The sequence below is a fragment of the Tinamus guttatus genome, unplaced genomic scaffold (assembly GCF_059628265.1).
Source record: "Tinamus guttatus ecotype Peru unplaced genomic scaffold, ASM5962826v1 Tinamus_guttatus_pri_ptg000260l, whole genome shotgun sequence".
Lineage (NCBI taxonomy): Eukaryota > Metazoa > Chordata > Aves > Tinamiformes > Tinamidae > Tinamus > Tinamus guttatus.
The window spans coordinates 4,568,899-4,591,298 of NW_028288794.1; the positions used below are offsets into that span (position 1 = coordinate 4,568,899).

General features: G+C 43.2%; 1 protein-coding gene across 7 annotated transcripts; it reads right to left on the reverse strand.

Annotated features, from left to right (window-relative positions):
- Positions 1-2,460: 2,460 nt before the first annotated feature.
- Positions 2,461-19,397, reverse strand: HNRNPA3 (heterogeneous nuclear ribonucleoprotein A3). 7 transcript variants are annotated; one of them, XR_015913516.1, is made up of 13 exons: positions 18,925-19,034; positions 15,486-15,597; positions 11,780-11,902; positions 11,546-11,692; positions 11,249-11,459; positions 10,924-11,013; positions 10,754-10,846; positions 10,566-10,676; positions 9,380-9,526; positions 7,883-8,008; positions 7,726-7,796; positions 4,597-4,669; positions 2,461-2,779 (listed from the first exon to the last, which is right to left on the reverse strand). XR_015913516.1 is itself a non-coding variant. In XM_088527019.1 (13 exons), the coding sequence occupies exons 2-12, from the start codon at positions 17,546-17,548 to the stop codon at positions 7,744-7,746; spliced, it is 1,221 nt and encodes a 406-aa protein (XP_088383145.1). In that variant the 5' UTR covers positions 17,549-17,712; positions 19,292-19,377; the 3' UTR covers positions 5,488-7,639; positions 7,726-7,743. The 7 variants fall into 7 exon arrangements, 6 of the variants coding, with proteins under 6 accessions (XP_088383145.1, XP_088383146.1, XP_088383148.1 ...); XM_088527019.1 differs by lacking the exons at positions 2,461-2,779; positions 4,597-4,669; positions 18,925-19,034 and adding exons at positions 5,488-7,639; positions 17,541-17,712; positions 19,292-19,377; XM_088527020.1 differs by lacking the exons at positions 2,461-2,779; positions 4,597-4,669; positions 18,925-19,034 and adding exons at positions 5,488-7,639; positions 19,292-19,397.
- Positions 19,398-22,400: the final 3,003 nt, after the last annotated feature.

A 22,400-nucleotide genomic window follows, 5' to 3' on the forward strand; every position in this document is an offset into this window, starting at 1 on the left:
CTCTCGCGCAGATACTCGCGCCACTCCTTTTCCCCAGCCTTAGCTGACCAGAAAAGGGAAAGCAAAGAGGGAGCTCAAAACACCTTGAGCAAGAAGGTCGCTGTGCAGCACTGCAGGAACCACAGGCCTGTTTGGCTCTGCCCTCTGTGGAAGGCAAGGGGAGGGCCGAGCACCAGCACCAGGAAAAAGCCCCTTTTACCTACCCTGCCCAGGGGCTTTCAGCTGCTCCAGGCCTGTTCCCTGCAGGTGATAAACTCACACCAGGTTCTTGTCTTTCAGGTAGCTTTTAATACTGTGTTACTTACCAGAAACTTTCCGAAGGGAGGTCCTGCCCCAGCACGTGTTTGTATCTGAACCAGCAGACAAAGTTTGGAAGGAGTGAATAAGCACATTGCGGGGGGGAAACAGGTAAAACCAAGTTTCTCACACCTCAGTGCACAAGTTTTATTTTTTATTTATTTTTTTTTCAATTATTCTCTCCCTTTTCATAAGTAAAGCATTCTCAAAAGCACCTGTGAAGAGTTCAAAACTTAAGGCCAAAGAACACTCAATCATAAGTTTCAATCTCCTGAACACCACAGAGGAAGAACAAAGCACATCTGAAAAGAGAGATCTTTATTCTTTCATTTTACATGGGAAAGGGAGAAGAATGACTTCTCCCCTTTTATTACATGTAGACATTAGACAGCTCAGTTGCTTGCAAGATGGTACCCGCAGCTTCCCCGGACCCAGGCAGACCAGGAACGCTGCCGCTCTAGGCAGTCGCGCTCATGCTCTCGTGGAAAACACGGTGGAAAACACAGTCCCCGGGTGATACAGCTCGCACTCCAGAGTACTCACCGTGTGCACGGCCCCCTCCTGCCTCCCCAACATGTCTGCTCCTCCGCCCACCTGGGGCTCGTAACTGCAGCCCCCCCGCTCCGCGTGCGGGAGGACCCGCGGCCTGGGAGCGCCCCTACCAACACGGCCGGGACGAGCGCTCCAAGGACAGCCAGCAGCGCAGGAACGGGCAGGCCTGGGAGCGCCCCTACCAACACGGCCCGGGACGAGCGCTCCAAGGACAGCCAGCAGCGCAGGAACGGGCAGGCCTGGGAGCGCCCCTACCAACACGGCCGGGAACGAGCGCTCCAAGGACAGCCAGCAGCGCAGGAACGGGCAGGCCTGGGAGCGCCCCTACCAACACGGCCGGGACGAGCGCTCCAAGGACAGCCAGCAGCGCAGGAACGGGCAGGCCTGGGAGCGCCCCTACCAACACGGCCGGGAACGAGCGCTCCAAGGACAGCCAGCAGCGCAGGAACGGGCAGGCCTGGGAGCGCCCCTACCAACACGGCCCGGAACGAGCGCTCCAAGGACAGCCAGCAGCGCAGGAACGGGCAGGCCTGGGAGCGCCCCTACCAACACGGCCCGGGACGAGCGCTCCAAGGACAGCCAGCAGCGCAGGAACGGGCAGGCCTGGGAGCGCCCCTACCAACACGGCCGGGACGAGCGCTCCAAGGACAGCCAGCAGCGCAGGAACGGGCAGGCCTGGGAGCGCCCCTACCAACACGGCCGGGACGAGCGCTCCAAGGACAGCCAGCAGCGCAGGAACGGGCAGGTTCGGCGCATTAGGAGCAGGGCAGAGGCTCTTGCTCCAGGACTAAGTAGGAAGCACCCGGAGCTACAGGCCTGACCCGTCCCTCGAGATCGATACTGCAGCTCCAAGACAGGCTGGTTTGCTGGCAGAGAACCAACAAAACACTACAAAGGGAAAACTCCTATTTAGCAGGCTATTAAATGTCTCTGGTCCACCTAGACACAAGATCAGTATCTAAACCACAAATTAGCTGCAGAACAGAGATCTCAGAGGCCCCTGTTTTAATTTAGCCCCCTAAAGCAATAGCCCTAGGCAAAGCCCTTACAGCCTTCACAGGGGGTTGTTGTTTGCTTAAAACCAAATACTGGGAAGAACGATTCTGTTACCAGAATAAGAAAAGCAGTTAAAAAAAAAAAAAAGAAACCCAAGGAGAAAGCTGAAAGCTTACACAGCAGACAAGCCCTGTTTGGATTCCATCAAAGAAACATTCTGCAGTAACTCACACTTTTACCACTGACACTTGCAATTGAAAACTTTCCATGCCATGAACACAATGACTGTTGCACTCGCCTTGAAATACCCAGCCAAATGAAGGGGGGGAAACAAAGCCACAACATACAATTTTTACACAGGAAAACTCCAACCTGGGAAGGACTGGCAGCAGTGCCAAGTTCTATTGATCCTAACGCCACCCGGTCCTCACCTCGCACGCTGACAGGCTCCAAGCGGAGATGATTGATTCGTGTTGGCCAAAACCCTTAGTTGCAAAGATGTTAAAGCTAAAGTTAAGGCGCATGGGAAGGTGACTGCATTCCTCAGTTTGAGGCAATAACCTTAGACCTCTTTGTGCTCTTCAGAGTGGTAACAACAAAGGTGATGACAACACATTCCAGGTTTAAGTCATTTGACAATATACACTTTATTCTGATACAAAAATGAAGTATTTTAACAAATTTCAATCCATTATGGACTATACTGAAGTTTGTAATATTCATGCTATTTTTAATTTAAACTTGTTTAACCACAAGTATTAAGATTTCACCACATTAGCACCATTGCTCTTGAAGTCTTTGCCAGGTATTTTAATACATTATTCTGTTTCCAATCTTGCGATATTATCTTCTACATGAAGGCCACTTTTCTTCTATGGTGATAGTTGGATTACTTTAGTTCAGGAAAAAGCTAATCTTAGATAGAGATGTCAACCTGTAGCACCCACAGCAGAAAAAGAATAATCTATCAGACACGTGCAGTTTAGTGCAAATCAAGCTCTTTCATGCTCCACACAAGGTAAGGGACAGGTGTTTGCGGGGAGGAGGCTGCCGCGCGGGAGCGCTCAGCATGTCGCAGACCCGCGTCCCAGCGCCGCACGCACGAGCCCGCGCGCACCGCGGCCAGCACGGCAGGCTACGAGCAGCCCCCTTCCCGCCTCGCTGGTCTCAAGGTTATCCAGGTTAGGACCATGTGCTTAATCTCAACGTTTTCTAATGACAAAACATTTATATCTGCATCATCCTGGGTCCCTTTTGGAGAAAGATGCATTTACTACTGAAAATACCACTTGCTTGTAAGTTCACAAACATCCTTAGGCATCGAACACATTTCTGTCGTACTGCAGCTTAGGGACCGGGGCTTTGTTTCTCAATAGCAGCTGCTATAGAAACCCGTCCGTTGCATTTTCGGTGTCATGCTTTTTGTTCTCAGTAGTATTTGAAAACAACCAGCTAGAACCTGCTAGGGACGGACCCCGGGTACAAGGAGGCCATGGAGCATGCATTAAACAAGCGCCAAAACTAGGGTCGAATTCGATGGGGAGAAATGAACGTGCTGGCCATGAAACAGTATTTGCATTGGAAAGGCAAAGATGCAGAAACCAGGCAGACATCTAAACAACAAAACGGTGCCTAACATGGTGCCTAATTTAAGACAGGACGGACCTCCCTGCAACATTTTAAATTATGGCTCAGCCTTGGCTAAGGAGGGGGGGAAAAGGTACTGAAACATATATACAGTCACTGTGCAATGTTTTCATAAAAACATCCTAATTACAGGAAAATCTCTACATTTTGAGTGGAAATTACATGAAACTAGCTTTTAATTGTACATATGTTGCAATATCAAGAGCTCACTTTCTAGATGCTTGAGATACAGCAGGTAATGAGTTAAAACGTGGGAATCTCTCTGAATATCCTTAAGTTAAATTGAGATGCAAAAGTACACTCTATTTGACTTCATTTTTGGAATACCTTAAGCATAATCAACACAAGAAGTTACTTCACAGAATACTAGAAGGCTCAAAACCATCCCGCTGACAATTTAAGTACTAGATTGCTAGATGGAAAGAGTTAAGAACAAAAATATTCCATATCTACGACAGCCTGTAATATACAGAAGAGTTAAGAACGCATGTGTGTTAAAGGGGATTTCATGAAAAGTTGCCCCACTGCTAGTTATCCAATTCAAAGCAGTTCTGCTTTCAGCTGGGCACCACTTTGCAGTAACAGCCTCTGCTGCAGCACTCTGAAAGCACTTTGCAATCTGAAGCAGAATGACTTGGTAAGCCAAGCTCATTTATTGTGGGACAAAACTGTTTTAATCGATGCAATGTGTTCTCGCTGGGTTGCTGCAGCACGGCACTGCATTGCCCATGGCTGTGCAACGTGATGAAGGGTCTTAACCTTCTTACATCACACCTGAACACCTCCGTTTTTACTACAGGTTAACAGGCAATTTTCAAAACCTGACTGCACATTCCTCCCAACGACAGCATTTATTTTAAGCATTTATTCCCATTTTACCAAGTCTTGGCCACACAGCAGTTTGGGACCTATTAGGAATGCAAGTTTCTTGAACACAGATTATGCCAGCAAACAAGCCTCTCACAGACCAACGATTACTGGATGACACAGGCTTCCATACTTGCTAATATTTAAGGCTTTCCTTCATGTTAAAAGGCTGCTGAAGGAAAGCCTGGAAGAAAACAAGGGTTAAACAAGTGTTTTACTAAACACTACAAATCTTACCCATTCAGAAACCTCCAATTGGAGAGGATGTGCAAGACATTCCCCATTTTGTCAAGCAGCAGCTTCATTCAACCTGAAAATTAAAGAAATTACTCTTACCTTGTTAAAAAATCTCCCGCTACTCTTTTTAATTCATGAAAAATTTTAAAGGCAAACCTTACCTATGCTCATTGCCCTTCCTTTCAGGTCTAAATGCTAGACCTATTGATTTTGAGTCAACTCAAGTAGCTATCACTCAAGGAGGTTCCAAGAGGTGAAGAACTCTTGCTAGACTTTCTTCGATATTTCAGCTGTGATTAGCAGATTTAACTAGCCTTGAAAAGCTGCTCACTATCAGCACAGTATCTTATGCCTTCACTTTTCTGGAGTTGAAGCTGTTGCTCTTGCTGCCTCGTCATTCTGTAATTAGGCTGACTTCTCCATACTCAATAGGCTGCTGAAGTCCTGTCTTATGAGTCTCCTTAGCAAAGTATGGATCAAAGAAGTACATCCTAGGTTCTTTAAAACTGGTTAATCACTGTCCTTGCAGCTTGCGCTTTTCCACATCACAAACAGCAGCTAAGCTATCCCACCCATCTACACAGCGTCACTTACAGACTCCATCTCTTAAAAGGTTGCATACAGATCTTGTTCATAGTTTATTATGACACTATATTTCAAAGTTAACAGTTGTCACAGTACAGCTACAAGAGGCCCTGTTAAAAAGAACACTGTCAATACATTCTAAGAAATTTAGAAATATCAGATCAGTTTTCAGAAGGGTGCAGGCCCCAGGTGCAAGTCTACACTTCTCCTAAGTGTAGGAACGTACAGATCAAGTCAGTAATTAGGTGACTCACTCCCTAGTGAGAAGTGTTAAAGGTCTCAATGTGTTTTCATACTCCGAAGGGGTTGTTTAAAAATGCCTTTATTGAAATACAACCTGCCCCCATCCCACGCCCAGCTTAATAAATATGTACAACAACAAAAGCGTGTTCACTAAATCACCAATTCTTGCTTTAGGTTAGATATTTTAAAAACTCCACAGAAAATAATAATCAGACTTTGAAATCCAGTTTGGATCTACCCATCTTGACAGCGATTCCTTGTTTTAGTGTACTGCAGTCTAAATACACTCCAATAACAGTGTTTAAATAACATTGTTTAATTTTTTTTCAATAACACACTCATTTTTCTACTGCTTAAAATTATAATTCATTATTAATATGACTGATTATGACTCGAGCCATTTCATACATCTTTGCAGATTCATTCCTACACTGGAATTGCATTTACCTTATACTGCACATTGACCCAGAAGTGAAACAGGTGACAATATTTCCACCACCACCACCACGTACTGCCAAGCGTCTGAGCATTTCTTGCATTGACTGGGTCCCTACTCTTCTGCGTCTAAATTGACACTGTCCTGGCAATAGCCGAGAGAGAGTCAGATCAGCTGAGAAAAGGACAGATGGGAGTGTCTCAATTTGGAAGCCATCAGTGAGAATTGAGTACAATTTTTCTAGCCATATGTGCTGATAAGATTTGCTACTCCAGTGTATCAAACACAACTGCAACACGCTATCATTTTACCTATGGACACTTAAGACTGTACCACATCTTGTTCTCTATCGTGGGAAGTGCTTCTCACCAGTAAAATACAAACTAGGTTGTGTTTCTTCTGATCTTCACACTCTTATGGGAGCGTAGGTAGCCACAAGGGAGGAGCTCGAGCGCTATGCTACCCAGCCCGTGGCGAGGGGGCTTTGGGAACGCGTTACCTGGGGCTGTCAGGGATTACACCTGCGCTACCCTTGGCTCCCAGTCAGAAGAATGTGTCCAGAAAATTGCCTAGGGTGCATGCAAGAAAGTATATAGCCATTAAGTTATTTTGGAACATACCTATTACTCTCACTATGACACCTCTTTTACTTGAAACAGGGCAGTCTTGTGTGAGGGAGAGGGAAACGGGGAGAAACGAAGGGGAAGGAGATTGAAATTCCAAGCCCCCCTCCCCACAGCGTAATTTTATTCAACAGAATCATCGTATACCCCAAGGAAACAGGCACTTGACTCCCCCCCGCAAACATACACACCCCTTTAACTTCTTGGGAATTACAATAAATAGAGAGATAAAAAACAAGTTTCTTTTTTCTTCACCCAAAACTTGAGCGACTGCAGTTATTCCTTATACATCTCAAATGAGACTGGAGACAGCTTGAATGTGGCTAAAGTTGGTCTTGTTAAAATATTTATCATGCCTTATTTTCTTGAAGCGCTAGTACTAATACAGAGCTACAAATTAAAAAAATATGCACAAACCAAAAGTAATTTGAAATTTTCATTTGAAGGTAAAGCTTAGTTCTATAATTCACAAACACTAATTTGAGTAACTCAATCCTAGTTATACATCTAAACAAACTATAATGTAACATACAGATGTTTTCCCTCTGTATGCCTATGTAACTCATGTCAATGACAGTTACATATATACACTGAGACTAGACCCCTTAAGACTGCAAATCAATAGGTGTTTCTATTGTTAACTTTAAATTAATACAAAATAGTAATTGAGAAATGCATTAATCCTCTCTATTGACTAACAAGGAAACACCCTAAACTACATTTTATTTCTGTTATAGAATTCTCTGTACTAAATGTGGAAAAACTGAACTACACAAATATTGAAAAGTTAAAAATTCCTTAATTTGTTTATTCCTGGTACCACTACCACAATTTACAGGGCAATATACCTGATGTAATGGGAAAATAAAAAGAAAAAAGAAAGACAAAGCTACAACAGATAAAGACCTCAGGAATGTACATCTAATCGACACTACATTGCATGAATCAATAGCTGCACTTTTTGCAAACTGTGGCTATGACAGTCCTGAACAAGAAGGGTTTCCTGTTTAAGCTGCAGTAACTTTTCTGACTATGGATCATCGTTCCTTCTGTGGCAGATTTTACAGTTCCTCTAATGCATTGGGGACGACTGTCTCAAAGTAACCTGCAGCTTTCCTGACAACTCCTCGCTCTCTCTCCTGCTAAGAACTGTAGCCTGTTGAATACAGGATAAGAAGATTATTACTCTCAGTGAACAGTTGTACATTATGCATCATCATTATAAACATGCATTACACCTACCCTTTTTCCGTAGCATTTTTAGAATCTTCTACCACCATAGCCCCCACTTCCACTTCCAGAGCCATAACCACCTACAAAAAAACAAGAATACATATATATTGAAATATGTAGCTAAGAACATTTATCCAAGAAGATTTTCAATATAAAATGTATTTACCACCATAGGGACTGCCTGAACTTCTGCCACCAAAGCTGCCACCACCTTTCATGGGACCATAGTTAGATTGCTGCTGTCCACTGTAATTGCCGAAGTCATTGTAGTTTCCACTGCCACCATAATTACCTGAAAAAAATGCAGATTCATAAACCCATCCAAGTCCAAAGCTTAGGATGGGAAGCTTGTTAACGTAAGAGACAAGCCCCCCAACATTAGGGATTCAGCATAAATATCAATAGCTGTTTAAAACACACGCACAATATTTGTTCTCAAAAGCAATAGAACTGTAAGGGCCACAGTGAATAAATACAGCACAAATTAGTCTTCAGCAGAGTTACTCCCTAAACTTGCACGAGTCCTTGCAAATTATTTCTACTCCTGCCCCAACCACTGTAGTAAAGACTAAGCTGAGAAAAACTCACATCTGTCACAACAGACCTCCACAGAAGCTGCTCCAAATTTAAGAATTAACCCTACGGTTCAGCACATCCATCAGAGAAACAAAACACTCAAAGAACAGAACAATGCTGAACTGATTGCTCAGCAGGACACGGGCAGCTCTGCTTTGCTTGGTTAGACATTAAAGTGGAAGATGCTAATCACTTATCAACGTTTTACTCTATTTAATGCTGTAAAACAGTATTGCTATAAAGCAGCGTTTCTTTAGTCCAAGTAAGTGGTATTCAAGAACTGAGGGTTTTGCCAGGACACTGCACTAACAGAACATTAATGCTGGGGAGTGAAATCATCATCACTCAAGACTATTATCTTTAGTAGTTCTATAACTTACTCTTGGCCTTTATTCAAATACATTTCGCAACATTGCATCATCCCAAGCTGCCCATGTGGACTGTGGTCACTAGCACTCCACATGCCCTCCTTTTTATCTGGAGGGCCGTACATACAGGCCTTGTGCAGCAGAACAGGATAGCTGGCTTAAAAACATGCAAACATTACCTAATTCTTTATAGAGCAAGTACTAAAAGTTCAATGCAAGTTCAGCCAGATATAGTCTGGTAAAAGCTGCTTTTATTAATAGACTTTGAGTCACTCATTTCACAAGAAAACAATTAAAAAAAACCTTGCACAAACTTAAAAGGCTAAGACAATTTAGAATGAACTGGTAACTCATGGCAATAGAGCCCTTCAAAAAGGGAAAAGTTAAAATAGAAACCTACGCGATAGCCTCACATGCAAGTCTGAACTGGGCTGAACATCAGGGAAACCCTTCCTCTTGCTATTTGTAAAGTTCCCCCCCAGCCCTTTTCTCCTGCTTCACCTCCAAACTCCAGACTTATGGCTGCTGCTTCTTGAAATGCAAGTTTCAGGGAAAGCAATGCCATGTCGTTTAATCAAGGCTTCTCCAAAGGGGAGAGAACTTTCTTTACGTTATATAATCTTTTCTGTTACTATTACACTTCAGTACAATCCTACTTGAGGCACTGCACAACTGAGGCCCTACTTAAAAGAACAAGGATGTCCAAGTAGGCATCTTACCACCACCAAAGTTTCCCCCTTCGTTGTAGCCATCATATCCTCCTCCTCCACCTCCATAGCCACCACCTGGGTTTCCGTATCCTGGTCCTCCACCACCACCATACCCTCCTCTGCTGCCATAGCCAGGACCACCTCCATAGTTGCCACCTTCAAAATAAATAAGAGAGAGAGTCAAACTAAGCATGTCGAAGTTAAATACTGGTATGATAAGCTCCTTATTTAAAAACAACAAAAGCAATTACTAGCTACCTGCATTATCTGGTCTAAATAGAAAACATTTGTCCATGTTAGGAGTGTTATTACTAAATTTCCTTTTTGCTCATGCAAAATGAACATAATTCTACCACCACCACACTGTATTAATCAACTCTTTACACTAGCGGTTTTCTGCCAGTACTACATGCTATCCTCTTCATACCTCTAAATTGAAAGCGATCAGCAGGCAGAGCCCTTCAAAGATTTAATCTACACATCCAGCTTTGCTAACACATGTGTCAAAACTGCTGGAGGATCTTTTCCCAATCACCAAAAAGTGTTAAACAAAACAACAGGTGGTGACCTGGTCTTGGACACTTAAGGAGTAGTTTTGAACTGGGAAACAGTCCCAGGGAACTCAGCATGGCTATGACTGCTTGTAAAATCAGGACATATTTCACTACAGGCTACCTTGCCAATCGCTTCAGTGAAAACACTGCTTCCACAGCTGACTTTGGCAACGTTCACTGCCACCTTCAGACCCATCTTGAACACTCACCCCAATTTCACCTTGCAAAAGGTAGTAACAACCCATCAGAAGCCTTACAGTTGTTAAAGAGTTCTGGGATCATTTAAAGAGACAGCTGGTCACTGCATTACCTCACAGATTTCATCATCTCAGCTGGCATCTAAATCTTCATTGCGTAGCTCCCAATAATGCTACAAAGCTGCTTCATGACATGAAGCACAACCTCATGATATGAGGTTACTTTATAAAGGCAGAAAGCAGGGGATTTTTTTTGCTCCCCACCACTTTTGGGGAGAGTAGGGGAGGTAGGAGAGAAGGGAAAACAAAACAAATCCAAGAACCTCTGACTCTTGATTCTCAAGAGAGTGCTTTCCAAAATGGAAATAAAGAATTAAAGCTAGTTATAAAATTAAGGAAAAAAAAATAGAGGGGGGAGTGGGGAATAGAGGGGAATCCACTTACCATCACCAAATCCATTGTATCCGTCACCACCCCCAAAGCTTCCTCTGCTCCCACCACCGCCACCACCACCCCCATAGCCTCCTGGAACACAAAACAGATGAGATTTTTTTCCTGCACACACGGTAAGTGTTAAAGCTAACAGACATAGCAAATTAAGTCGCATTTGGAGAAATATCCCGGTCACCTACCTCTTCCGCCAAAGTTTCCTCCTCGGCCAAAGTTTCCACCACCACCTCCGAAGTTTCCACGGCCCATGAAGTTGCCTGAGCCACCACCACGACCTAAGAAATAATTTTCCATAGCTTACATTAACTGAAAAACAGTGTTATAAAGTTATCATATGTAATTCTAAATTTACCTCTCTGAGAGCTAGCAGTCTGCATTTCTTGCTTTGAGAGTGCTTTTTTCACTTCACAATTATGTCCATTTATGGTATGATATTTCTGAACTAGAGATAAGCATAAAATCAGAAAGTTAGAAAATCAAAACATTAAAAACAATACACCATAAAACACTAACAAAATGCTATTGTAAGGCATGAGTATAGTTTAAATATTAAATCTGCCCCATTTCTTGCAAATATTGCCAAGCTCCTGATTTACAAAAATATTACATCCCATGCATTGCTTTTCTGAGAACTAAAGTTTGTCTCCTATGGCACTTCTCCGTAAGGGATTACATACCAACAATTTTGTCAACTGTATCATGATCATCAAAAGTTACAAAAGCGAAGCCTCTTTTCTTTCCGCTTTGCCTGTCTTCCATGACTTCTATGGTTTCAATCTTGCCATATTTTTCGAAGTATTCCCTTAAATTATACTCTTCGGTATCTTCTTTGATTCCACCAACAAATATTTTCTTTACTGTGAGATGTGCCCCAGGCTTTACAGAATCCTGCAAAAACCAAAAATTAAGTTCAGTGTTTAACACAGCTTGAATGTTTCTCAATGCACGCCTAGTTAACCCAAACACTAACTTACCTCCCTTGAAACTGCTCTCTTTGGTTCAACCACGCGCCCATCAACCTTATGTGGTCGAGCACTCATTGCAGCATCTACCTCTTCCACACAAGAGTAAGTCACAAAGCCAAAGCCTCTGGAACGTTTGGTCTGCGGGTCTCTCATTACCTACAAAAATGCAGAAAGGACACCGCATAACTATACTAATATTAAGTACCTGTATCTTTCCAAAAGCACAAGCATTTGACGTCTTACCACACAATCTGTGAGGGTGCCCCATTTTTCAAAGTGCTCTCTCAAGCTATCATCTGTTGTTTCAAAGCTCAGACCTCCAATGAAAAGCTTTCTCAGCTGCTCTGGCTCTTTAGGCTCATGGCCCTACAAAAGAAAAAAATGAAACACTTTTTAATACAAATCACAGTCGTAAAATTTCACAGAACTACCCAAAATTATCTGTGAACATTCTGAGCCAAACCAGAACATATTTACATGAAAACAATGATTCCTAATATTTTAGACAGCATTCTGAGCTTAACACTTAATGAGGTGTGGCTTTAATTGAAATAGTAACCAGTTAACAGCTTAAGACTGCTCAAATGCAGACAGAAAGAAGAAACTTCAATGTACTAAATTCTTCTGTTCTTCCACCCAAAGGAATTCCATTTTATGTACGCCTTAACTTCAAGCTGCAAACTGATCTTAGGGATTTGTAAAGAACTACTGCAAGGCAAAAGGAAGTCTAACACTTTATAAGACATCATCATGAAAAACTATCAAAAGTTTAAGAAATCAGTGTTCAAGATAAAATAACCAAATGAAAAGTCTAGTCTTCTACAGTATCCATTTTACAACTTTTTTTTTAAAAAAAGCTTATTTTTATGCCCGTTTAAGAAAATTAACTACTAGTTCCCTAAAAGCGCCCATTTTATGCTGAGAACTTTGTTAACTGAGACACAAACAAGAAAGAATGAGTATTTATCTGACTTTCAATGTTGTGGAAAATCCTCTTAAATGTTTGGACTTATTTTTATTACGAAAATGAAACTGTAACATGTGGTTAGGAGTTTGACCATGAGTGTGTGCCTTTGGGGGGGGTGGGGGTACTAACCACCGCAGTAAGACTGGTATCTTAACAAGCGCAGTCTTAAACTTCAGCATAACTAAAGCTCTTCACAGTATCACTTTATATGACTTCAATGTAGTTCCTTATTAACAAGGAGAGGTTTCTGCGCAATCAAACTCCTCTGCAGCAGGAGTGTTGGCCAGGGCTGCTGCAAATGACTTCACTCCTGCAGCAGGAATGCGCAGTGGCATCCACTGTCTCTGCTGCAGTGAGTCAATTCAGACAAGCATCAGCACAAGCCAGAGCGCTGAGCGAGAGATCAAATCACAGCCTTTACATATACATTTTTGTATGTGTATTATACTTCTAATGCATCTTGCTTCAAATGCACAATGAAGTGCTTTAGCCCTGACACTCCTTATTTAGTGAGGAGAGGGCACTATCAGAAAGTGGACCACACCACATTTGCCCTAGGGAGCAATGAAATTTGTGAAGGAAAACATGGAAAAAACAAACAAGCAAACAAACGGTTTCTCAGTCATATGCTGCATTAGGATTCTTTTATAATCCAGTGGTTTATAACATTCAGATTGTACAGTTCCCTGTACAATCTTACAGTTCTTTGACACTAATTCATGCTCAGGGGTTGTCTATTAGCAATTCAGATGTGTTTTTTGTTTATTTTTACCTTGGGAAAAAAACAAACAACAACATTTTTCAGGTCACTCCTAGCAGAAAAGGGTTTTGCTTTTCCTTCACATTTTTATTACATAATCATGAACTGCAGTTCTCATTCTGGAGGAAAAACACTTGCTGCTACAGCTTCCCAAAGCCATCAGAAAATCTGTCACATACTGTGGTCACTCTTCCATCATGGGGAGGAGGCTCCCTATGTTATAAAAGCTCTCCACAGAAATGAAAAACAATATTTTCTCAGGGAAAGTATATTTTTTTCAAGCATTTTGCTCTTACTGGGGGTAAGAGTGCCTTGGGTCTGCACCATGCTGTGCTGTATCACGCAGAATGCTACTTTGTAGTCCTTCATTAAGGGGCTAGTTGTAACACTGCTCTTAGGGGCAGCAAGCCCACAACACAGTTCCTTTCCTCCTCCCCATTCCACAACTAGCTGGGGTGCAATAGGATTAGCAAACTCCCCCTCACTCATCCCGCAAGCCAGCATGCCATTTCATGGTTCTGTTTTGGGGGTGAGGGGGTGGGGATGACTCAGCATTTCCACAGCCAGCAAATCACTTCCATTTCTTCACATAAATATTTTAAGGGAGATTCCATATATTTTTACACAATGTGAGAAGGTGGGGACTTTTTCTCCTTCAACCCTGTCCGGAGACTTTCCTTCCTCAAACCAGCGCTTCGCTCCCCGCGGCACCGGCCGCCTCCATTTTGTGAGCGAGCCCGGCTCCTCCACCCTCAATATGGAGCCGGGGCGGGGCCAGGCGCGTGCGCAGTAGCCGCCTCCCGCCACGTCCCGGCGCCGCGGGAGCGCGCCCGCCTCCCTCCGGGCGCGGCGGCGCCCGCAGCCGCCATGGGCCGGCGCGGCGGGAGCGCTTCTCCTTCCCTCCACAACGTCCTTAGCGAGGCAACTGCTCCGCTGCGGCCTCTCACGTCCGATACAATCCCCAATCTCTCACTTATATCTACCTGCACCTCCTTTTCAGTCGGGGAGGGGAACAAATTGCACGCCCCAACCCCCCAAGCAATTCCTGTAGAAGTTCTTTTCTGTGGAAAAAGTCTCACAATTCTAGCACAATGCAGCTCTATTTATTCCAAGCTAGCCAGAAATTTGATTTTCATATGACACTGGCTTTGAATAGTCAACATTTTGGGTTGCAGCATTCCCGTCACTGCATGCTCCCTCTGACAAAGCGGCTGCCGCGGTGTCCCCACACCGAGGAAGCCTCTCGCTATACCTAAGTAATCTGCAGCGAAACGCGGGTAAAGCTAAACTACCCAGAGCCCCGGGCAGCCCAATCCCTGCTTACCTCCTGAAAATGAAAAGCTTACAGACAACTAGGGATGAATAAGCCTTCTCTGTGAATCATCTTCCGTAGCAACTTAACCTTTAAGTACCTCCCAGGCACAGCTACTTTTGTCATCTACAGCAGCTTATTTTGAGGCAGCGAGTGACCGAAGTTATATTGTATCCAAACCCCACGCCTAGCCTTTTCGTAAGCACTTTGTACACAATATTTAGATACAAAAATACTTAGGCTACAGGATACATACAACTCGAGGAATGTTTGTTCCAAACTAAAGGACCCTCAGCTTGCAATAGTGTCACACTATTTTTTTTTTCAAAAAACAGGTGGATTAATTAGTCAAAATATCCAGTTATGCTGGAAAACAAATGTTAGAAAGGAAACACGTACAGACAGACAGAAAGTGCTCTATCCTCCCTGAAGTTCCAATCTTCATCACACACCTCACTCAGTCTCTACTCATGCCAGAAACAATAGTAAACAGTTATTTTCACTTGGTACAGCCTCATTTTCATCTGCAGGGTTAAGTCAGCCACTTGTATTAAAAAGCTTTATTCTCATTAAAAACAGAATTTTGAAGATTGAAAAAGACAAATTCCTGCTGATTTTCTGAATAGAAACATTTCTTGAAAAAAAAAAGTTACATCTTGTTCCAATCATGAATAGTAAGAACATATTTGATTACTTTGTTATAACAAAAAAAAGGAAAGTAAAATTTCCCTATTATGCTTAACACAACTTCTTAGAACTTAAAATACAAAAAAAGGAAAAAAAAAGTAGCTATTTTACTAATATGGGGGAAAAAATCTGAATTAATCCATCAGATGGAAACTACAGTAGAGTTTTGCTACTCTTTTCTCCTTAAAACTGCACTTTTAAGTGAAAAAGGCAACAGTCTCACCTGTGAGGATCGTCTTCCTTTTCTCTTGTAGTCTTCAACCTCTCTTTCTTCCTTAATAGCAGACATTTTGGAAGGATACTCTGAATCAGCCTTTCTTTTAAATCTAGGAAACCTAGAAAACAGGTTGGATAAGTCAACACTTACCCCCAAACCTGGGAAACAAGGCCTTCTCTGGCTGGAACAAATGGCTTTACAGGAGAAAATGGGGGAGGAGTAAAATTAGAAATATTTAAAAGGGTAGAGTAAAAATCCTCAGCCAATTTTGCTCAGAATTAAGAAGAGCTGCAGAAAGAACATCTGCTGTCCTACTAAAGATCTGTTTATAATTGTTAGAATAACTAGGAACAATTTAAAACAAACTGTAGGGAAAAAAAAAAAACCACCCCTATGTTAAATGCTGTTTTACACAAATATCAAGAATACTACAGGACAAGCAGGACTTTTGATATCAAAATTGCAATCAAATTCTGCTCTAGATTTTATGCCCACAATATTTAATATTTTACAAATGAGACTTATTAGTAAGTAATCTTATGCACACTCTACTGTTTTCTTATGCATGGTCTACCGTTATCAGTGACCCAAGCAGTCTTCAAAATGGGTATGCTAGAGGACACTTTTTTTTTTTTTTCTTTTTTGTCACTGAAAAAATATTTTCCTTAAAATATCAGTTAAAAAAAAGCATTGATTTGCTTCTGGTAATATCAGAAACTTTAATAGTTGTCTACTAGTAATCTCTAGCATAGTGGTACAGTCCTTTGCTTCCAAATTATGTATTTATTTACTACCCAATGTTCTTTCTATTGACATGCCTAACCACTCACAATAAAGATGTTAACATATTTACATAACACATTACTAAAAAGAAACAAGTATTTCACAAATACAGCTAGCGAGTGAATTCATATGTAATCATTCAAACAAGAGCATTTCATTACTTAATTTGTCTTACTAAACTGTATTTGTATCTTTGGCAACAATTCCTTGTTAATTTGGATGTTGCTTAAAATTTATTACAGTAGTCAAAGTAGTGTACACACACTAATGAATAATGTGCTACTGTAAAATTACATTTGTGCTATGGGAAGATCATTGATATTTACATTATCAGGTGCATTTAAAAAAATTATTCCTCTAAATACTATCTTAGGAAAGGCAGACAGGTTTCCTAATGACCAATATGTACTGTTTTTCATAATAAAAATGACCACTTAAACTAATTTCATACTGAAATGCATCTTCAAACTAAGATCTTCAAATTACGGCTGTTTGCAAAATTACAAGCATCATGATCAACATTTTTTAAGGCTTTAATGAAGCAGCATTAAGACTTTTGTAGGCTTTTTTACAGAAGTGTTAAGCCTGCTCCTGAAATCCTTCAAATCAAACATTAGCAACAAGAGAGCAGACAGGACAGTTTCCAAACACCTCCTGAGCTATTATATTCCTTAAAGCATGCTGGGGAGGTATGAAACAGAATACTGTCAAGTCAAAAGCTCCTGGAAAAGTAGCTGTATGGCAGCAGAAATCTTTGTGAATTGTTAGGGAGAGAAGGAATGAGCCTATTCTAGGATAGGTCTCTGACAACATGAAAAATATGCAGTCCCCCTCTCATACTGTTACCTGCTGCTTTCCCCAGCTCACAGGCATAATCTCTGCTACAACCGCCTCTGAGCAGCAGATGGGCAAAAGAACCATCTCATTGCTAATGCAACCATCCGCTAAAGGGGAACACAGCCCTATTCCTGATTTTAATCACAGACGTTTAGGACATTTTTATACTATTTTCTATAGTTGCCATACAAATACTGCATTCAACTTTAATCTAAAATATTCAGAATATTTTTTTAATCAACTGACTTAAAGTAGCATTTAAACAGTTGCACACTTCAACTTAACCACAAAACTGAAAGTAATCGCGAACAAATTTGCTAGCTATAGTGAAGGGAAAGCCACTAGGGGATGCCTCAAAGGAATTTATACTACTGTATCTCTTACAGAGGCAATAAGCAAGAGAATAGAGGGGAAATAGACATTCCCAAGATGAGAGTTTACCTGTCCATTCAGAGAATACTATGGAGATGTATTGGTCTTTTTTGTATATAGCTAAAGTTGGACCTAATGTGCATACAGTATATCGTGGCAAACCTAAGAGTTAAAGCAGCAAAACAATAGATTTTCAGCTCTAAGTGTGTTGGCAGTTTATTCCCAACGCCAACAGGAACGTCTGCTGGGAAAAAAACAAGAAGATATTAGCTTAATAACTTATGTGATGGGTTTCCAAACTTTATTGAGGCATGTTCAAATGCTTTGAAGTCATCATCCCTCCCATCTGTCAAACCCTGAAGCAACTAAAACAATTGCTTACACGTAAAGTGGAGTTATTTTTAGCTCTTTTGCTAAGGGATCCAGTTTCTTCTCTACTTTTAAGGCAGAGAGAGAAGCTAGTGTTAGCGGTTGATTTCTGTTCTCGATTCTACAAAGTTTCAGCTTGCAATAAATGAAGGGGGCAAGATACCCACGAAAAATACTGCAACATTTTTGCTCACCATGTTACTTACAGACAATTGAGCGGAAAAAAAAAAGTCTTTGGTTTTGAAGAAAAGGGTCAGAAAAGCAAAAGGGGCTATGGTTACAGCATCTTCCCTCTGGCTAGGAGGCGGAAGACTGCCCTACTACAAATTGCACCGCCATTCCATTCAAGGCAAGGAAACTTGGAATCGAGCTCTGCGCAGGGCTGCTTCTTTGTGTCGCCTCACAGGACGATGGCGGGAGGCCCCTGAGCGCCATGGCTCTGGTGTGTGTGTAGCGGGGGAGGAGAAGGGGAAGCGGGAAGGCATCCAAGCAAGTTCGGCTTGGCCTTTCCCCCTTCCCGCTCAGGGGAAGCCGCTGCACGTGTTAGTCCCCCCCGAAGACGGGGGTGGGGAGGGGAGGCGCCCTAGGGGGGTTCTGCTACGTGCTCTAGTCACCCCCCCCCCTTTTTTTTTTTTTTAATCCCCCAGCGTTATATAACCCGATTGCTTTAAGTCTCTTCCCAAGGAAACGGAGGGACACGAGCAGCCCGGCGCAGCGCTGCGGGGACAACGGGGACCACTTCCCCCCCCCCCTTCCGGGCCTGGGCCTTGCCCCGCGCCCGCCCACCCGCAGCGCAGCGAAATGGCGGCCGCGGCGCCGCGCGGAGGAAGCGCGGCCGCTCCCGCGCCACCCCCCACCCCCTCCCGCCGCCGCCATTTCGCGGAGAGAGGCGAGGAGCCCGCAGTGCCCGACGAGTCCCCAGAGAGTCAGCGGCTGCCGCCGCCCGCGCACGGCAGCGCCGGGGGCACCGCCACGACCGCCTCCCCCTCCCCAGGGCGCCGCTGCAGCCCGGCGCGCCTCCTCCCGCCCGGGTGTAACGGGGAGCTCGAGCATGTCCGCGGGTGCGGCGGGGAGGGCGCTTCACCTTCCCGTCCTCCGCGGGCGGGCTCGGCGGGCGCCGCTCGGGGCGCGCGGCGGACAAATTACCTCCATTTTGTGAGCGGGCTGCCTCCTCGCTATCAATATGGAGCCCAGAGGAAGGGCAGGCGCAGGGCCACGTGACGCGAGGGCGGGCCCCGCGCGCCGCGGGGGGAGTGCGGCGCGGTAATGGCGGCCGCGCGGGCGCCGCGGCTCTCCCCTCCCCCCCGCCCCGCAGCGCCGCCGGGCCTGGGCCGCGCTCGGCGCAGACTGCCCCCCGGAACCTCCCGCCGCGCCCGGAAAAGGGGGGAAACGAGGAAGGGAGCAGGGAAGGTGGGAGAGGGGAGCAGAGGTGAGATAAGATAAGATATAACCGTGCCAGCGCGCAGCTACGCTCCTTCCCGCCCTCGCCGCTCACACGCCCGCCGCCGCCCGGCGCACTAACCGCCGCCCGCTGTGGGGGTGGCGGCGCTCAGGCCTCTCCCCCTGAGCACGTCAGGCCGCCCGCCCCCGCCATCACGCGGCCCGCCCCGAGCGGCGCCGTCTCCATCTTGGGGGAAAGCTGCTCCCAGGGAGCGTTGAAGTACTAATGGGAGAGGGGCGCAGGGAAAGGTGTGCTCGGTGCCCCCGGCGCAAGCCAAGGCCGCGTAGTGGGCCCGCCCGCTGAACCGCGCCGTGCTTTAACCCTGGGGATCCCAAAAAAACAAACAAACTTGTTTTCTAAGGATTGCTGAGCACTGAGCCTTCCGACTGAGTGAGGTGAAGGCACTGTGATCCCAATATCAAGGCAAGCTAACTTTGGCAAACCTCACGTGGAGCATCACATGTACCTTGTTTTACTGGCATTTGTGATAAAACACTACCCTGTCTCCATGAAAAAAAAAAGAAAAAGGCTTATATAGAAGAAGTGCATATAGAGTAAAATTTGTTGAATAGTTAAGCACATACATAACTAACTTTTCCATACTGGAACATGACACCAGAAAAACAAAAACCCATCGTAAAAACCTACATGTAAAAGTTCTTTGCTCCCTGGTCAGGATTATTTCTAACCCCACTGTACCAGGAGCTGTTTAGTAGGATGGCCTAACTTGTCCCTTCCTTCGCTTGTATCTGTACCTTGCAGTTCCTACAAACAATCAAGTAACAACAACAAACTGAGGAGGGGGTCTCTGAGTGTTGGGTTTTCAAAACCTTCAGTTTACTCCAGTCTGTGCAAAAGTGCCAAAATCTGTTTGTTTCCTCTAGCTGAGGAGGATTTTCCTAATATATATGTAAATTTCAAGTAGCTTCAGAAATGTTCTCACAGCCACTGCACTGGAGTTGGGAGCCTGAGGATCTGCATAGGCCATTACTCTATCTTGTTCTTGGTGAGAATACGGGTGACCTCCTAGGAAGTGCAACTCCTTGGAAATCTCAGCAGCCTCCAGAGAGTCTCTGCACTGAAGCTGAACCCAGCAGTTTCTTATCTTCCTTTCTTCTCCACTGGTCAATATAAGCTTTAACTTATATTTCACATAAAAGCCTCCATGTATGTGTCTTTTATGTTGTCCGTACACATGATTGTCACCAACAGGATGAAGGCACTGTGAAATAGACAACACTACTAAATACACGTCTCATAATACTTGTTAGTTGCAAAGATTTTTTGTTAGTTTATACCACAGGTGCCTCATAGAATTTGAAGAATATGAGGCCCTCATTGCTTTGATTTTCATTCTGAATTCACAGTTAAGCATCTCTCTCATGGAGCCTGATTTGGTCTTGCGGTCTGTTTAGGTTGCGTAGCCGTAGGCAGATCAGGTTTGAATGCTATAGCTCTGCTATCCCGTGCTTCAGGTAAACCATTGCTTACACATGAGCAAGGCATGAATGCAACCAGTTTATAATGCTGTGCTCTCTACACTGATGCAAAAGACCAGCCAGTTAAGGAGAGGCCTATTTTACAAAGATTTACAGTTGCATATGAAAATTATGCACAAGTCAGGTCCTAGACGAAAAAAATAAAATGCAGATTTCAAGCAAGCAATCTTCTGCTTGTAAAGCATTTTAAAGTCTGTTGGTATCTGGTAGACTATTGCTTTACATTTTGGATCATACATTTCCTTAAAAGAAAAGACAGACTCGTGTCTATTTTGGCTGATGCAGTTTCATGTTATGCAGCGGTAGGTGACCGGTGCAGATGTCTAGGATGTTATTGTTTTCCTAACAGTGTTTGCAAACAAAAACTCTTTTCTTTTTAAAGGAAAGGTACTTTGTAACAGGTTCAGTAAAGTAGGAAACAGTTTTAACTTTTTTATATTTCTATGGCTGAAATCTGTGTACGGTGCCCCTTTAGATTTTTTCTTTACTCTTACATGCTGTTAGTTTGTGGAATGATTCTTTGTAATATTACTTTTAATAATATTACTTCTGTAATATTACAAAAGTAATATTATTGGTGAAGTTATCCAACCTTTCCTTTTTTTTAATTTTTTTTTTTTAGTCTTTGATTCTGGTCTCCACAGTTATAATGTTAATGAACCATTTCACTGCAACAAATGTGTTTTTCGTAACTCTTTTAGATCGCAGAAAAAAAAGAATTTCTTACTGACTTAAATGACAGTACTATAACAATAATTTTACAAGTGCAGTTGATTTAAACATACTCAAATTTCCTACTTTGAAAAGCACACCAAAAAATCTTGGTAAGGAGGTCCAAGTGTTATATAATAACACACTAATGTGAGCTGCAAGGAAGAAGATCGTCTAGCACTCAAGTCATCATCTTTTTTTTTTTTTTTCCCTGTATTGTATATATTGATCTATCTAAATGTGGGTGTTACTGCAGACACTTGGCTATTGTGCATCTGTAGATTCTGCTGCCTTCTTTATATAGAAGCCATTGTTTTCATCGACGTCTTTGATTTAAATGGCCAAGCTTCACTGAACAAAGACAGGATAATATATTAAAGTCTGGTAACATTTTCACAATTGTAATTGTCCTTGCATGCAATGCAGGCCGCAATATCTTTCACTGTAATATCTTTCACTTCGTTAATATAAAAATACCTAGAACCAACAGTAGGTTTATTGATATCAGAATAAATAGTGTGATTATGTTACAGTATTTGCTTTATTTCAGAAATTTGAAATAATAGTTTTGTGTCTCTCTTCACATATAACTACATTCACATACGCACGCTCAGAAACTACAAATCCTAGAGGCTCTTTTTCCTTTAGATGATGCTGATCCAGTTGTCTAACGTCTCAGAGCTGTGGCTGTTTCTACAGGGCTCAGCTCCGATGCTTTTGAGATGGTATTTCCACTTTCTCCTTTTTTTTTTTTTTTTTTTTTTTTTTTTACAGAAGTCACAGAATGCATATATACACATTGGCTTCTTGAATTTAGGGTCTCCTATATTAACATTAATAGTTGATAAAGGTGAGTGTGAATTAATATGCCGGGCTGTCAACTAGTGTCTCTGTAGCAAAGGCACATGT

What these genes read in the sequence shown, in the direction of transcription:
- HNRNPA3 (XM_088527016.1), bottom strand. Translation starts at nt 18,992, where the DNA reads ATGGAGGTAATTTGTCCGCCGCGCGCCCCGAGCGGCGCCCGCCGAGCC. An exon ending in AGAGAGCAGTTTCAAGGGAG is followed by an intron (nt 11,460 to 11,545) that starts GTAAGTTAGTGT and finishes TGGTTTTTGCAG; the next exon opens with GATTCTGTAAAGCCTGGGGC. An exon ending in TACAGTTGACAAAATTGTTG is followed by an intron (nt 11,014 to 11,248) that starts GTATGTAATCCC and finishes GCTTATCTCTAG; the next exon opens with TTCAGAAATATCATACCATA.